The sequence below is a fragment of the Habropoda laboriosa genome, unplaced genomic scaffold (assembly GCF_001263275.1).
Source record: "Habropoda laboriosa isolate 0110345459 unplaced genomic scaffold, ASM126327v1 scaffold291, whole genome shotgun sequence".
Classification (NCBI taxonomy): Eukaryota; Metazoa; Arthropoda; class Insecta; order Hymenoptera; family Apidae; genus Habropoda; species Habropoda laboriosa.
Genome location: NW_017100515.1, coordinates 2,188,063 through 2,205,224, shown reverse-complemented (window position 1 = coordinate 2,205,224; position 17,162 = coordinate 2,188,063). Strand labels below are relative to the sequence as shown.

General features: G+C 28.3%; 4 protein-coding genes across 4 annotated transcripts; 2 read left to right on the top strand and 2 right to left on the bottom strand.

Annotated features, from left to right (window-relative positions):
* Window positions 1–3,624: 3,624 nt before the first annotated feature.
* Window positions 3,625–11,062, bottom strand: LOC108576377 (DNA polymerase zeta catalytic subunit). Its single transcript, XM_017939351.1, is given in 18 exon segments — window positions 3,625–3,795; window positions 3,864–4,092; window positions 4,163–4,581; window positions 4,663–4,782; window positions 4,785–5,033; window positions 5,107–5,425; window positions 5,505–5,817; window positions 5,899–6,087; window positions 6,151–6,513; window positions 6,592–6,742; window positions 6,826–8,041; window positions 8,118–8,932; window positions 8,975–9,510; window positions 9,589–9,799; window positions 9,942–10,421; window positions 10,499–10,592; window positions 10,672–10,858; window positions 10,924–11,062. Coding segments are annotated over 18 exon segments (6,201 nt in total).
* A 1,223-nt stretch (window positions 11,063–12,285) lies between these two features.
* Window positions 12,286–12,718, bottom strand: LOC108576430 (guanine nucleotide-binding protein subunit gamma-1). Its single transcript, XM_017939425.1, has 2 exons — window positions 12,616–12,718; window positions 12,286–12,532 (listed from the first exon to the last, which is right to left on the bottom strand). Exon 2 carries the CDS (start codon window positions 12,496–12,498, stop codon window positions 12,286–12,288), a length of 213 nt encoding a protein of 70 aa, XP_017794914.1. The 5' UTR covers window positions 12,499–12,532; window positions 12,616–12,718.
* A 299-nt stretch (window positions 12,719–13,017) lies between these two features.
* On the top strand, window positions 13,018–15,482 carry LOC108576421 (T-complex protein 1 subunit theta). The gene is made up of 5 exons (XM_017939413.1): window positions 13,018–13,115; window positions 13,570–13,872; window positions 13,944–14,588; window positions 14,660–15,100; window positions 15,174–15,482. The coding sequence occupies exons 1-5, from the start codon at window positions 13,056–13,058 to the stop codon at window positions 15,357–15,359; spliced, it is 1,635 nt and encodes a 544-aa protein (XP_017794902.1). The 5' UTR covers window positions 13,018–13,055; the 3' UTR covers window positions 15,360–15,482.
* Window positions 15,483–15,921: 439 nt separating this feature from the next.
* LOC108576428 (putative hydroxypyruvate isomerase) lies at window positions 15,922–17,059 on the top strand. Its single transcript, XM_017939423.1, has 5 exons — window positions 15,922–16,153; window positions 16,233–16,344; window positions 16,439–16,617; window positions 16,693–16,812; window positions 16,872–17,059. The coding sequence occupies exons 1-5, from the start codon at window positions 15,958–15,960 to the stop codon at window positions 17,057–17,059; spliced, it is 795 nt and encodes a 264-aa protein (XP_017794912.1). The 5' UTR covers window positions 15,922–15,957.
* Window positions 17,060–17,162: the final 103 nt, after the last annotated feature.

Sequence of the window (17,162 nt, the reverse complement as noted above, 5' to 3'; positions counted from 1 at the left end):
TTTTCCAAAATAAAATTCATCGTTTTTTATCTGTCCACAGAAACAGCACATTTGATCTCCAGATAACTTGTTACACTTTGACATAGTGTTTGCTAAAAAACATTCAACAAACATATTTAAAATGCACTACATTGAAAAAACCAAAACTTAGTAATTCTTTCATAAAAAAAAAATACATAAAATAATATAATTTACAATATTTTTAAAAATTTATGCAAATGTAATACTGCTGACAAAGTAAATATGAATAATAACAATTGTAATATATATAAATAAAATACAATTAATATAATATGTCCGAGTTCAATAATTTTTTTCGTAACGTCGTGCGTGAATTCCTAGTGAATATGTAATGTGTGTGCGTGTACATACATATTATGTGTGTATATATATATATATATGTACACAGCCATATGTATACATATATTGATAAAATATATCTTACAGTTTGAAGATTTATATGAATTTCCTTTATAAATGCATACTTAAAAGTACTTTCAATGCAATGTACATGTCAATTTTATAATCAGAACGTTTGGCACAATAAGAAGTCATGGTATTAAAGAATAACAATATAGGCGAAACACTACATTCATAGTAACTTTAATAATACTTCTGTATGGATAATATTATATAAAAAATAATAACAAATTTTTAATCTTCTACAGATTATTGTTTATTCACAAAATAGCTTATTTTCAAAATAACGCTGCACGGGAGAAAGTTCATCTACACGATGTGAAAACTCTTATTTAAAAATTTATGTGTTGACAAAAATCAATATATCTTTCAAAATTAACAATTAAATCTAAACGTTTAATTCGAATTATTAATTGTATGTTTTAATAAAATATACGGCATAACACTCTGTTTCGTGAAAAAGCATCAACTATCACATATGAACGTACAATACAGTTCTAACTAAATTGAGTAGAATATGTAGCGCCATCTAGTGATTCGAAAATAAGCTAGAGTGAATTTTTTATAAATATTTGAATACGAATGTAACGTTCCCCGGTTGTTTGAACGGAAATACTTGCAGCCTATGTGGTTACACAGTTATGCTATTTCTGTTTATCAGATCTCTCACATTAACGTATGACTCGCAAGTTTTGTCACAGTCCTAGGGATATATATCTCCTTTTGACGTATGCAAAAAAATGCATTAGGTGCTATATATATAAGTCTATCCTGTATCTTGTCTGTGATTCTGAGTTATTGAAATTTCATAATTTTTATTATCTTTTTCTTTTTTATTTCAATGTGTAATAGGAAATTTGAGTGATTAATGTTGAATCTCTAGTTGATTTGTGTGATTAATTTTTGTGTAATTCTTATTGAAAGATGGTGATATACCACCAGTAGTGTTTACCACAAAAGATAACTCGCCCAGGTATTTAGCAATATGTACAGAAATAAGTAAGACAAGGAAAGGAATACGGATAGACAAGGATAGTGCTAGAGAAATGAGTTAGACAAGGAAAGTAATAGGGGACAAACAAGGATAGAAAATTTTCAGAGTGAAACTAACGCTATCTCGCGTTTGGTTACACGAACTACAACTTTTCAATAGGAACACAGAATGTTAACAGAGGTATTAGACAAGGAAAGCACTAGTGTGCGAGAAGGATAAAGAGAAAACGTTTCCTATTGGCCAGCGGGCCGCCATGTTTCACCTGCTACGCGTTGAATCAAGTCGGTTAGGGAAAAATCATTAATAACTCAATAATTAGGATGATTTTGTGAACTTTGAGAATTGAAGAATATAATATGAATCTCTAGAAACTTTCCTATATAAATTTTAAGGCCCTAGATTCTTTCAATAATTAGTTATTAATAATTGTTGTACGAAATGTCGGGAACGATACGACAGTCTCTTACGGTTTTTCATTAATACCATTGTTCAGTATTAATTCCCTGTACAATTAGCATATATATCTGAAAAGGAATACCTGTGACTATATTCTTCTGTAATTTTTATTAATATATCCCTTGTGGTTCGATAGTTATTCAACATTATTTAGGTGAGTATTACACCCGTCGCATTCAAACGTAACACATTTTCGTTACTCCAATAGAAATTCGAGACTAATTGTGCACTTTTAAGCATGCAGAATGTAGAATGGACTTTTATTTATATTCTGCAATTAGTTTGGTAGCCGTAACTGATGTGGTTTATTTGATATTAGCAATTGTTCAGAACAGTTGACTGTACACGAGTACGATGAATAGGAGACGCTACCAAAGAATGTTTAATAACTCCTAAACTAAACCGAATATGTTAATAAAACTTATATGAGAATATAGATAAGGGAATTGCCTTTCATACGCATACAGTTAGTTACATGAGAATTTAGTAGAAAGCTATGAAATTATTAAAAAACCGTAAAGGTACTTGACGGTATGTGGTATCGTTTCCGACATTATGCAGTAAAATTGTTAATAATTAATTATTGAAAGGGTCTAGTGTACTAAAAACTATATGTGAAAATTACTGAAGGTCCACTCTTCATTCTTCAATTCTAAAAGTTTACAAAATCATAGTAATTAATGAGTTATTAATGATTTTTCCCTGACCGACTTGATACAGCGCGTGGGAGGTGAAGCATGGCGGCTAGCAGACCAATAGGAAACGTTCTCTCTCTATCCTTCTCACACACTAGTGCTTTCCTTGTCTAATACCTCTTTTTATATTCTGTGTTCCTATTAAAAAGTCGTAGTTCACATCACTAAACGTGAGATGGCGTTAGTTTCGCTTTGAAAAGTTTCTGTCCTTGTCTAACACTATTCCTTTCCTTGTCTAACTCATTTCTCTAGTGCTATTCTTGTCTAACCCTATTTCTTTCCTTGTCTAACTCATTTCTACAGTGCCATCCTTGTCTACCCTATTATATTTAATTAATACTTATAATCAATTTTTAATTGCTCTAACATTACTAATAATGTAGATGGTAAAACAAAATTTCTGGTTAATTTTCAAGTACTTTAATTCTAGAATAATGTTTCTCTTGTTAAATAACAATTTAGATGGTTGTTTATAATTATTGGAAGTATTAAATGAATTTGTTGCATGATTTAACTTAATAAAACAGCTTAATTTGTTAATTTTGCATTCAATTAACAATTGCATGAGGTAAATTAGTTAGAAAATTTATTGAAAATTGAAAAATTAATGTTCTTTTTGTGTAAATTTGAGATTGAACTTGTAGGCCACCACAGAAATCAAGAATAGGACTTAAACATCTGGAAAAATGAAGAAATGCAATTATTTATGAAAATATCAATTATTTATTGGAAGATAACTGTACAAACTGTATTTTACAAGAGGTTACCAGTTATACTAGGTTACGAACAATACACAAGTATTGTTTTACAACACTTTACAGCCTATTCATTTCTCCCTTACACACCACACCTATTTCCTTTTGTGGAACACTCATTCTTTAAATAATATTCCATTACAAAATTAAATAAGCTGAGTTCGGATAGCGTTACGAACGCATAAAAATTGAAAAGAACGCAAAAATCCTGAAATTCGAGCAAACACTTTCGAAAATTGCACGAAAATACTGTTGAGAATGTAGACTAAATATTATTCATTGTACAGTATCAAAATAAAAATTTCTATCGTATATTTCTTCTTTCCATACAAAAAGTATCACTATTATGAATAATATCATTTAAATAAGGTATTTGAACCAGATCCCTGCGAGCTTGCATTAAACGATATAAAACTGGACAATCTAAAGATTCACATTTTGGTTCATCTAAATAACCAGTACAAGATTGGCATATCTGAAAAGGTGAATTATATTTCTATATTCATAATCAGACAAAATAAAGTATAGAAATGTTATATTTACCATTACAAGCTCATGATGAGTGCGTTCTAACCACCTTATTTTTTCATATAAAATAGTAATTGTTTGATTTGGTTTTGCTATACAATTCGTACAAATATCTTTTTGTGTTTGATCTGCACAAGCAGCACATATCACAGTACTAAAAAATTGTGGAATAGTTAATTTTTGATTGTCTGTATACAAATTAACAACTTTATCGGGCGTTTGACGGTGAGTCATTTCTCTATACCTAAAAAAAATATAGAAAAACAAAAATTGCTTACATAACATAAAAGTATAAAATTTGATCTTTGTCATACCATGTATTGACATCAATGCCAATTAAATTTAAACATCGATTAAGAGGTGGTATAATAACTTTTGTTATATAATATATTGAATTTGGATTTAGGCTTTCATCTAAAATCACTTCCATTGGAGTTCGTACACATTGAATTAATGGTTGATTTGGAGCACCAGCTACTATAACATATCGTACTCGTTCACCAGTACGAGGTATTGCCCGAGGATCTTTTCGTATTAATCTTCGTGTTAATTCCAATGCAGGTACACAGGCGCTAGTTTTGTAACCATGCAAACCACGAAATTCTTTTGCAAATGTTAAGTCTTGAATTGATATTTTTTTGCGTAAAATTTTATCAAACTGTCTAGTGATATACAGCTTTAACAAGGACATATCCTTAGTATCAAACAAAATTTTCAATGTTTTTTCGAGTATCTTAAATTAAAAATCATTATCTGATGTTTTAATTCATTACTTTGTAAATGATATTATTAATATATTAATTAATTTATGTACCTTAGCTACAGCTGGACAACCATCTCTACGAACAGTTTCAATACCCTTTGCTAAATATTCAGGTTCCTCTTGCTCAGGAGACTCATACATATAACCACAGTATCTCTTTTTCGTCTAAATGTAGAAAGAAGTATTGGCTGCAAAACTTTTTCAAATTTAAGCTTTACAGGAGGAGGATTAGCTGCAGTAACAGTATCAGCAATTTCAGTTCCAATTTCAAAAGCTTCTTTCCTTGATTTTCCACGTAAAAGAATAAATAATGAATCTGTATCTCCATAAACAACTTGAGCTCCCCACTTAGGTGTAGATTCCACTATTTTAATTGCTCGTTCCAAAGTTTCTCTTCCTTTACTAACAACACTATCTCCTACCTTAATTAGTAATAATTAAAATTAATTTTGTTAAAAACTTTTAAACCAATTAAAGCGTATATGTTTAACATACTTCAATACAAGGCATTCTACCACTAAAATTAGCAGCTGTATAACCATATGTAACATTTGCAATTAATTTGAGACCAAGTTGCTGTGAATGAAGAACACGTCGTAACGCATGATTTTCATTTCCATGAAGTTTCATGGATTCCTTTACCATTAAGCGTGTATTCAAAATTTCTGTAAGCAGACGTGGCAATATTCCTATTCGTACTTCGGGTTTTACAAAAGCTACACCGCAAGGTGCAAAATTTATTTTACCCAATAATTTCTGAGCAGTATTTTTTCTTACTTTTAATGTTGCTGTACCGAACTCATATGGTTCATAACTACAAAAAATACAAAAAAAACTGAACTTATACACAGTACTTTTTATCAGAAATATAAAAGTATTGATGCTACACTTACTGGCCAATATGTTCTACACGACCTAAACATGTGGAAAAGCAATAGTTATAAGCAATAATAATGCTTGGATATAAACTTTGAAAATCAAGGACAATTAATGGATCAGTATAAAATACAGATTGCGGTTCCATAATAAGTTGTAGAACTTCGGGTGCACGCATTTTTGCTCTTTGTTGTATAGATGGTGAAATAGGAATATAATTTAAGGGTTTTGCAAGTCTCAACATCATTGACTCAACTCGAAATTGAGAGCCTCTAGAGAAAACTTCGTAAAATTGTATTCCAAAAAGTCGTGCATGTTCACATGTTCGCCCTAAAATATTATTGAAATATGATGTAATGCATAAAACATTATATTACACAATAGCAGGAATAGGTAATAGATGCTACAAACCAATAATATCAAAATGTACTAATATCCTCAATGTACCCACTACCCTTATCATATAATGGGTAATAATTCTCCATTGTATTGTTATATTTTTATGATTCCACCACTCAGTTAAAACTTGAAAGATAGGGCACGATATTCTTTCACGCATAACATTGTACATGACATTTTCAAATGTGTAATTTAATAATGCTGCAAAGAATACATAAAATGTTACAAATTATATTGTGAACACTTTTACAATATAAAACTTACCAACTTCGTGTCGCATTATTCTCCAAACATCAAGAATAATACGACCTGGTATTTTTGTATCACTAAAATTATCTTTGTCAGATGTCTGTCCTTTAAATGTTGGAGTAACATTCGAAATTCTTGAAATTTGCCATGTAAAACTATTCAAACCAATATGGGAAGCCCTATGAAAGATATAACCCCATGAAAGAAATTCTATCTCCCAACCAACTAAAATATCTGGATCACAATGTCTAATTAATATTGCAAGGCTATTTAGTAAGTCCTTTTCACTTGATACATATGATATAGAACATATTGTACTTGTCGAATATATGTTCTTCATTTTTGAATTTTGCATAAATGAATTTACAACAATAGCACCTAAAACAGCATTATAATTACTGTTACTTATAATTATTGACAAAATATTTAAAAAAAAGAAATAATTTTTATATATACCATGTTCTATTTGTTCAACTTTTGAAGATAAAGGAGTATTATTGCAAACAGCATAAAATATTGCTCCAATTGAATCTTGTTTTGGATCAGGAAGAAATTTATCACGCGTAATAACGTGTACTTCTACTGACAATAATGTTAGATATTGATCCTGTAATAATTTAAATACAACATTTAAAAAATGTATTAATATTTTTTCATAAATAAGATGAAAGTTTAAAATAAAATAATTACTACAGTTAAACTCCTAGCATTTTGAAGATTTTCATTTTCAACATTACCACTATGTCCTTTTAGACTATATTCAATTTGTCCATATGAAATGCCTATATGTTGCTGGGTATCATTATTTTTATATAATAATGGATTTTCAAGCATTTTTCTTAAAGAAGGATTAAAACTGCTACTAGATCCGTTTGAATACTGTGAATTGTTGGAACATTGTGAAAGTTGCAATATATATTGATTATCAATGGATGTTTCATTAAATACGTCACTTTTCTTTGCATCTCTCTCAATATCAATATTATCATTTGCTTTTTCAGGTTTATTATCTTTTTGTAATAAGTATTTTTTGGCTTGTAACCATGTTTTAATATTTCTCAGTGTTGGTGGATGAATGAGAGGATGAATTACCAATGCATTGTATCCAGCTAAAACTCTTTTTATGCTACAAGATTTTATACTTAACCCAGAAGGATAAAATTCGTTTATTTTTACTCGACGCCAAAGTTTGATACTAGTAACTCTATCTAAACTACATTTAAAATAAACTACATCATTGATATTGTTTTTGTTTGAATTTTCTCTTTCTTTTATCAGATCAACTTTATTACTGAAGTATGGTACTATAAATTTTGATTGTGAAATATCATATGTCTGCATGGAATTTCTAATCCTTTCTCTCTTTGGTGGATTAAATTTAGTAGTAATAGTAATTAATTTTCTTTTGGTAATATCAGTTGTATTTTGTAATAATACGACATTTGGAGTACCTAATTCAGATTCTAATTTTTTACTAAGGTATTGTGTATATGTCATATTACATGTGTCTTCCTCTTCTGTATTTACATCTTTATCACTTATTAGTGGTGTCTTATTCAGAACACTGTCCATATACAGATCTAAATTATTTTTCGATGTACTCGGTAAATTAAGTTCGCAATTAATTTTATCATCTTTTCTTGTGCATATTTTTATGCAATGTTTAGAATGAATCGAATTGCTAGCAGAATCATTATTTTCGCATGAGTCATTTATTGTTTCCTCTGTTAAAGATAGGTTTTCAAAATGACATTCAACTGTACTATCATTTACAGACTTAATTTCTTCTGCATAAGTATTTACAAAATTTAATCTTTTACGGACTTCTTTTTGAGTTTTAATATTCGTTTCTAACATTCCATAGTCTTCTTTTCCTGAATCCACAAACTTCTTACATGTGTTTGTTCTATAAACATTGAAGATTAAATTTTAAATATTAAGTTTCGATAAAAAAGAAATATAATTAAATTTGTTATATTTACTTATCACTGTGCTTGTTATGAAGAAAAGTTTCATCAATATTTGTAGCTTGACTTATCTTTTCACGAAATAAATTCATTCTCAATTGTTGACTGTTCCGTTTTGGAGTAGCATAAGTAGATTTTGAGTTACAAAATCCATTATTTTCAGTATCTCTATCCGGTTTTGGGGATATTATTTTTACATTAAGTGGAGAATATTTTTTTGATAAACAACGCGGACTTTGTGGGGTTTTTACTTTCGTTGGTGTATGATGTGATTTGTCTTGTAAAGAAACTACATTAGTATTATGTCGTTTATGAGGAGATTGCAAATTAGATTCTTCAAATTCAAGTTTTCGCTTTTTTAATGAAATATTAACAACATTTTCTTCACTCTTAGATTTAGTACATGACTTGTAAATACAAATCCGTTTCTCTTCTCTGTTAATCGAAATATCTGAATCCAACTCAGAGTCACTAGAGCTATCAACAGTATTACCATCAAATGATGGTACGTTTAATTTGCTTAAAACGTTATTAATCGTAACATGTGACTTAGCACAACCAATTAGATTAGTACTGTTTTCAGTAACTGAATAGCTTAAATTTTTATGATCACTTAATGTTAATGAATGTTCAACCTCAGCTACATCATAAACATCTAAATCTTGATGATCTAATTTATATATATTTTTATTCTTATAATGTGACAGCTCTTGTTTAGTTATATGCATTGATTTTTTTTGTTTACTCTTAAATACATGATTTTGTTTTGGACAGAATTTAAAATATTTAGGTAATTTACCATCAAATATAATAGATTGCCTTATGAATTCCTTTTTAGTATCTAGTATTTCGTTCAAATTTAATCGAGGCATTATTAACATATTTTGCAAAAGATTAACATTTATTTGAATGTTTATAAATTGCAATAGAGTTGATATTGTAGTTTTGTCATTAAATAAATGTAGAGTAGATAACTCTAATCTGTTACATGTTTTCTTTTTCTTATCTATTTTACTTCTAGTAAATTTTGATAATTGTTTTTCATTTTTTAAGATAAAATCACTTGGACCATCATACTGAGGAACATCTATTAAAGAAAAATCTTCAACATTATGTTCAAGTGTGTAATTTTTTTCTTTATCATCTTCAGATTTTTTATTTTCAATTTCAGATATTCTTGATTGACTAGCAGCATTAGTAACTGAATTCCACGAACTAAAAGTATTCAAATCCAAACTTGTAATATTTAAATCTTCAATTTCATCATCTTCATTGTCTTCTTTAATTTGAGTACTAAATGTAGAAAACTGAGAACCCAGCATGCTATCATTATCTACAATTATTTCTTCCTCATTTTCTTTTGCTAAAGCAGCCAGAATTTCCACTAAATGCATATCTTCTGAGTCAACTATAAATAATATATATAAAATTTTGAATAAAAAAAAAAATGATTTCTAATCTTCAAAAAGACTTATTTATTACTTACAAATACTGCTGTCTATGATTTCATTTTGAGGTAAACTTTCTTTTAACATAGATTTATCAAGTTGCAATAATTCATTCTTACTTTCTTTATTTAATAGTGATGGTTTAAAATGGTTTAAGACATGTGAAGCACTAAATGAATTATCCTCATTTTCTACTTCAAGAGGATAAGTAAGTGTCTTTGATGTTACTGGTGTTACATTTTCACTGATCTAAATGCATAAACGAATTAGAATTAATTGAAATTTCTTAGAGGATTAGTAATATAAATAGTGAATAATCATTATGTGAGTTGTGTTTTATATGAGAGCAATTTAAAACAGCAGAAATTTTTAAATTGATCCAACAATATACCTGAGAAAGAGATGCTAATCTTTTTATCAATTTTGTTTCTTGATAAATATCATTCTCTGTTGGACTACATGTTCTATCATTAGTATTTGTATACAATAATTGTGACTCAACATTTTCTAAACCTTTTGCTTCTCTTCGATGATTTTCTTCATTCCAAATGGCTGCAATGCCAGGATTTAGGTCCAAGCCATTTTGGATTTCTTGTTTATTAAGTATTTCAGATGCTTGTGCATCTACTTCTAATTTACAGGTACTTTGTCTAACAACAGATGCAGGAAGATACTTTTGTGAATCAAATAAATTTAATGGACTCTCTGTTTGCACATTTTCTTTGGATTCTGTATATATGCATTGTCTAAATTTAATATTTTTTAAAGTTATTGGACTCATACCATACAGATTATAGTCTATCATAAATTGCAAAATAAAAGGAATATGTGCCTCATGAGGTTGTAAACTTTGACCTAGTATTGTACCATTCTGAAAGAAAATGTTTGCTATTATTTTATCGTTTTCCTAAAAGAAACTGAATAATTATAGATACATATATTATATACTTGTAATAACTCAGCTGCTCGTTTAATCATTGCTGGATTATATAAGTAAATTTTAAAAAACAAATGTTCCTTCTCATGATATCCATAAAGAGGTCTGAAAGAAATATTTTATTCAATAAAATATATTCATATATACTCATATAATGCATTATATATCTATATAATTTCCTTACATTCCAGAAACTTTTTGAATTTTATAAACATGTTGATTATTAGAGGTTGCAGATCCCAAAGATACATTTATTGCAGAATCTATTGCTGCTGCTAATTTGTACATAAAACTATCAATATTATGATCTATTGTACATGGTACATACATGTATGGAAATACTCCATGTATATGCAAACATGTTTTTATTCCTGAATGTAAAAAGAAAAAATTATTAAATAAACATTTAACAAGTTATATGTTAATTACGATGTACCAGAAAGAGTAGATCCAAATATTCTAATAACTGGGACTTGTCTAATTTCATTCCCACGAAAATTAGAAAATGTAACATCCAATTCTGGTAATGGGGTTGATTGATAACTGTCTAATGTTACCAAATTAATGGAAAACATATTTAATATCTATAAATAAAATATTCATTAAATTTGGAAAAATGTAATATGCAAAAACATAATTAAATTGCTATATTTATTACATGTTTAATATGGTAATAATTGATTTTCCTGAATTTTTATAAAATTAATACCTTTTCCACCTGTTTGTTGAATTATTTGCATTCATCATCCATGTACAGTAAATATGAAATTTAAGGTTATGTTTACAATTTTCCTTTCACCGGTTTAACATTCTATAATTGATATACATATGTATACGTTTGAAATATAAGTACCTTTAAGAATGTCGTTACATTATAATTTTCAAATATTATATTTTTAATATCACTTCTGAAAATACTAAACAACTAGTATATACAAATAAAAGTAATACTTAATGTAGGTTCTAACGTGTTGTAATAGTCACATATTATAGCTACTGTACATAATACATTCCATAGCTAATACGTAAAAAATGATTAATTTTATTAAACATCTGTGCAATATATATATATATTGGAAATATAATGAAAACTAGAGCTTACATTAAAATTTTTTTTATTTTATTACAAGTTAAATTTCATAAATATATTTTTACATAAGTTTATATAGCTGACAATATAAATCATATAAAAGTACATAGATTTGGACATGTTGAAGCACTTTACATATTTAATCTTAACTTTGATTATGTACATACCATGAAAAATAGATTGAGATATATTTTAGTCATTGAATAATATGCTTCCATGTTGTTATTTGAAAAATATTATAACTTGTTAAACATTTTACAAAGTCAACATTGTACAAAATATTTCATATTTATGAACATATTACAGAATATATTCATAATAAATTCAGATAATAATAGATTTTAAAAATCATTTGTGTGTATATATTTCATTGTATATTTATAGGCCAATAGTAAGTCACAATTTAAGTCACAATAATAAAATATTAGCAAATTTATATAAGATTCTTCAAATATAAGCCTTGAAAATGTAAACAATACTTATCTCAATGTTTACATTTAATAAATATCAGAACATACTTATTTAGGCATGAAAATGACAAAATGATACTGGCTTAAATTTACCAGTAGATTAAATGAATGTCCAAATATTAATGGTAAAAATAAATTTAACATTTTGTTCTAATAATGTGATAAGTTAAAAATATCAAAAAGTGATTACATAGGGGAAAAAATTGAAGTGACTTATTTTTATTTCAAACATGCAAACTTAAAGAATGGTACAGGCACTTTTTTCACGAAAGGGATTAGATTTTTGTGATGAAAAACCAACCAAAAGACAATCTTCTTGTTCGTGCTCTGTAATATACTTCATGATATCCTCCACAGCTTTGCTAACCATAATTCGATTTAATGCAGCTTCACGACGCAATTGTTCCGTGATTTGACGTTGCTGTTGTAAATTCGTGATCACCATATCCATAACAGTTGAAGGCAACAGGATTTTCTATCAAATACTTGTAAAACAAAAAAACACTTTGAGTTTCTTATTATTTACTTGTGATTTTTAAAAATATTAAAACCGTTCAATATAACTTACCAAGTTTTAATAATAACTTCCGTCAGTATATTATGCTTCGAAATACTCCATAAATTATTATAGTTGTTTCTGAGTACATCTAAATTTTATCAAGTTTACACTACGAGCCTATCCCTTAAGGCTGGTTTTTGTAAAAATTTATTTCTTCAAATGTGAATAGGACACTTGTGTAGTGTAAATTTTCGTATAAATTTCTCTGAGATTATATAAATCATAAAGACTCGTTTAAAGGACATTTGATTAAATCTTCCCATTTTAAAGGATATTAATTTAGCAAGATTTTAGTAATTGTAAAATTATAATTGTGAAAGAGAGATGTCGCTTTAGTAGCTAATCGGAAAGAAAGATCTCGATCCTTTATCATTTTTGACGGGAAATTGAAGTAGCGTATTAATTGTGAATTGCACGTGAAGCAAAAAGATCTAATTTTGAGAAAAATCATGGCTTTACACGTACCAAAAGCACCGGGCATGGCCCAAATGCTTAAAGATGGAGCTCTTGTAAGTGTAAAAAGTTTTCTAAGGAATATTTATGTTATTAGGCTATATTGTCACATTGTGAGCAAATGATGTCTTCATCAAGAAGACGAGAAAATATTCCTCCAAACATTGCCTTTTATAGGCATAATATATACTTTTCACACATGTATTTTTTGCAACACGCTTAAAAATGCAATGTTTTGAGAAATATAGAAAATTAAAAATTTCTTTATTGTTTGTATTATTCGTAACCGGTTTATAACTAAGTTATCCGTATAATTATATGCAATTTCCAAGTGATTAATTTACAGAATAAATTAGAATGTATTGTAATATATACTTTATTTTGTTAAGCGTTTTAATATTTTAAATAACAAATACTTTTTGTTTAATTTATTTTAGTTAACGAAAAATTATAATATTGTTAAGTAATTGATTGCAATGTTCGCAATTAATATGTTTTCTTTTTAATCAGCACTTTTTAGGTTTAGAAGAAGCAGTGTATAGAAATATAACAGTATGTAAAGAATTTGCACAAACTATGAGAACTGCTTATGGTCCAAATGGCATGAATAAAATGGTAATTAATCATATAGAAAAACTATTTGTTACCAATGATGCTGCAACAATTATTAATGAACTTGAAGTTGAACATCCAGCTGCTAAATTAATAGTTCTAGCATCAATAATGCAAGAATCAGAAGTTGGTGATGGCACTAATTTTGTGATAATTCTGGCTGGTGCACTTCTTGAAGCTGCAGAGGGGCTACTTCGTTTGGTAAAATTTAAAAATATTGTAATTATTAATGTTGTCAAATGCAAATGTATTAAACAAATATTGTACAACAGGGAATTACTCCAGCTGAGATAGTTGAAGGATATGAAGCTTCTTTGGAAAAAGCTTTGGAAATATTACCAACATTAGTTTGTTATGAAATAAAAGATTTTCGTGATGAAAAACAGATACAAGTAGGAATTAAAACATCTATTATGAGTAAACAGTATGGAAATGAAGATTCTATTACTTCCCTTGTTACAAAAGCTTGTGTGTCTATTTTACCAGAAAATACTACTTTCAATGTGGATAATGTACGTGTATGTAAAATACTTGGAAGTGGTATATCTAGCTCAGAAGTTGTACAGGGAATGGTATTTAAACGTCAAGTTGAAGGAGATGTTACAAAAAAAGATAATCCCAAAATTGCTGTTTATACCTGTGCTGTAGACATCATGCAAACAGAGACAAAGGGAACAGTATTAATAAAGTCAGCAGTTGAATTAATGAAATTTTCTAAAGGAGAAGAATCCTTACTGGAGATTCAAATAAAAGCAATTGCTGACAGTGGAGCTACTGTGATTGTTTCAGGAGGAAAGTTTGGTGATATGGCTTTACATTATATAAACAAATATAATTTAATGGCTGTTCGTATACCTAGCAAATTTGATGTTAGAAGATTATGCAAAACTGTTGGAGCTACTGCACTTCCAAAATTGGTAAAAAATTGTATGATGTAATGAGTTTATTTATATGTGATAAATACCTAATTGATCAATTTTACTTTAAGACACCACCAACAAAAGAAGAATTGGGTTATGCAGATTCAGTACATATTGACGAAGTTGGAGATACTATAGTAGTGAAGTTTGCGATAAATGGTACCGATAGTCGTGTCAGCACTATAATTGTTAGGGGATCCACAGAAAATTATATGGATGATATTGAACGTGCTATTGACGATGGAGTTAACACGTTTAAAGGAATAACAAGAGATGGAAGGTTCCTTCCTGGAGCAGGTGCTACAGAAATTGAACTTGCTGCTCAACTCAGTACATATGCAGATACTTTACCAGGCTTAGAACAGTATGCAGTGCGTAGATTTGCAACTGCTTTAGAAATTTTCCCCAAAACTCTAGCAGAAAATAGCGGAAGTTATGCTTCCGAACTTGTATCCAAACTTTATGCTGCACATAAAGAAGGCAAAAAGAATCACGGCTTTGATATTGATGTAGGTATCGATTTAAATCTTTCGCTGAACTTTATGTTTAAACGATAAGTATTAAAAAAATGTTTATTTACAGAATAAGACAGCTCTTATTGACACAGTGGAAGCTGGAATCCTAGACTTATTCTTAACAAAACAATGGGGCTTAAAATATGCCGTCGGTGTAGCATGCACCATACTTAAAGTTGATCAAATCATTATGGCAAAACGTGCAGGAGGACCGAAAGTACCAAGCGGTGGAGTTCGTGACGACGACGAGTGATAATATACAACAATCATTTAATTATTCATTAATTTTTATATTTAACTTATAATGTTAGATTATATTGGATTTCAGTACATTAAACTTCATGTCAAACAAGTGAAATTAAAGTATGATTTTATATTTTCCCTCACACATTAATAAATGTATTGACACTGATATACTTAATAAAATTTTAATTATTGTAGAGCTCCTGTGTTTATTTTACCGTAAAAGTGAAACAAACTAAATATGTAAGAATTAAGTATTATAAATTGTCTTACTATCAACATTAGAGTTGCAATTAGTGCAGTTGCCAATTGTTACAATTAACCAACAATAAATTTTCCTACAAAATAATATAAGACAGAAGAATACATTTGCATTAAATATTAAGAAAATCAAACTAATCTCGTGTGATATTTAAGTAAAAATTAATTACATTTACACTGTATATATGCATAATCATTTAAAAAGTTTTCCTTGGCTATATTTACTTTAGTGATATTAATTTCTTCACATAAAGATAAGAACAGTTATATAATATTACAAGCATTAAGTCGTGAGTGGCATCTTTACCAATCAGTAGTTAACATTTTGTAAGGAAAAAATAAGCAGTATGAACCTGAAATTTGCTACAAATATATCCTTTATGTTTATGGAAGCCCCAGCTATTACTGAAAGATATAAATTAGCAAAAGAAGCTGGTTTTAAGGCAGTAGAAAGTGGATTTCCTTTTGGACATTCAATTAAAGATGTATCAGAAGCTAAAAACAATGCAGGTGTTGAACAAATTCTCATTAACGTATTTACAGGTATTTATTAATGACAAATAATGTAAAGCATTATAAAAGTTATTGTAAAGAATATAATGTTTCCATTTTATTATAATAGGTGATGTATCAAAAGGAGAATTAGGATTTGCAGCAATACCTGGAGAAGAAGATAACTTTAAAAAAAGCATTGATCTAACAATAGAATATGCAAAAGCTTTAAATTGCAAACAGTAATAAAAATTTGATTATTTTAATCAAAAATACTAACGAACTTCACCAAATAGTCATTAATATTTAAGTAAATCTTTTGTATAACCATTTCAGAATTCATATCATGTCAGGCAAGATAAAAGAAGCAACTGCTATGAGTAATCATGATGATGTTTATGTAAGAAATCTTTCGTATGCAGTTGAGAAATTTAAAAAAGAAAACATAATTGGTCTTATAGAACCTATTAATAATATCACTGTACCAAACTATTATATGAACAGTTTTCAGAAAGGTAATCATTTAATATAAACAATTTTTAATGAAGCAAGCAATTATTAATTTCAGTAATATGAAATTTCCTCTTTAGGCTTAGATGTAGTGAAAAAGATAAATAGTCCAAATTTAAAGCTACAACTTGATATATTTCATTTACAACATATTTGTGGCAATATTACAAAAAATATAAAAGAACTTTTGCCATATATAGGTATGTTTTATCATAAATATATAAAAATGTAGAAGATTTATATTTCCTTTAATTTATAGGTCATGTGCAAATTGCTCAAGTACCAAATAGACACGAACCTGACTCATCAGGAGAAATAGATTATAAATATGTCCTTTCTATTCTAGAAAGAGAAGGATATGATGGGTATGTGGGTTTAGAATATCGTCCACAATCATCTTCAGTAGGAGGATTAAGTTGGATACAAAAATATGGTTACAAATTATAATATTCATTTTTTAAATATACATTGAAAATTTTCATATGTAACACTTGTTTTACTTCTTACCATTGTTGAAGAAAAGAATAAGTGTTTTTTGTAACAATTACGT

What these genes read in the sequence shown, in the direction of transcription:
- LOC108576430 (XM_017939425.1), bottom strand. Translation starts at nt 12,498, where the DNA reads ATGGATATGGTGATCACGAATTTACAACAGCAACGTCAAATCACGGAA.
- LOC108576421 (XM_017939413.1), top strand. Translation starts at nt 13,056, where the DNA reads ATGGCTTTACACGTACCAAAAGCACCGGGCATGGCCCAAATGCTTAAA. An exon ending in TGCTTAAAGATGGAGCTCTT is followed by an intron (nt 13,116 to 13,569) that starts GTAAGTGTAAAA and finishes CTTTTTAATCAG; the next exon opens with CACTTTTTAGGTTTAGAAGA. An exon ending in ATCACGGCTTTGATATTGAT is followed by an intron (nt 15,101 to 15,173) that starts GTAGGTATCGAT and finishes GTTTATTTACAG; the next exon opens with AATAAGACAGCTCTTATTGA.
- LOC108576428 (XM_017939423.1), top strand. Translation starts at nt 15,958, where the DNA reads ATGAACCTGAAATTTGCTACAAATATATCCTTTATGTTTATGGAAGCC. An exon ending in TCTCATTAACGTATTTACAG is followed by an intron (nt 16,154 to 16,232) that starts GTATTTATTAAT and finishes TTATTATAATAG; the next exon opens with GTGATGTATCAAAAGGAGAA. An exon ending in AGAACTTTTGCCATATATAG is followed by an intron (nt 16,813 to 16,871) that starts GTATGTTTTATC and finishes TTTAATTTATAG; the next exon opens with GTCATGTGCAAATTGCTCAA.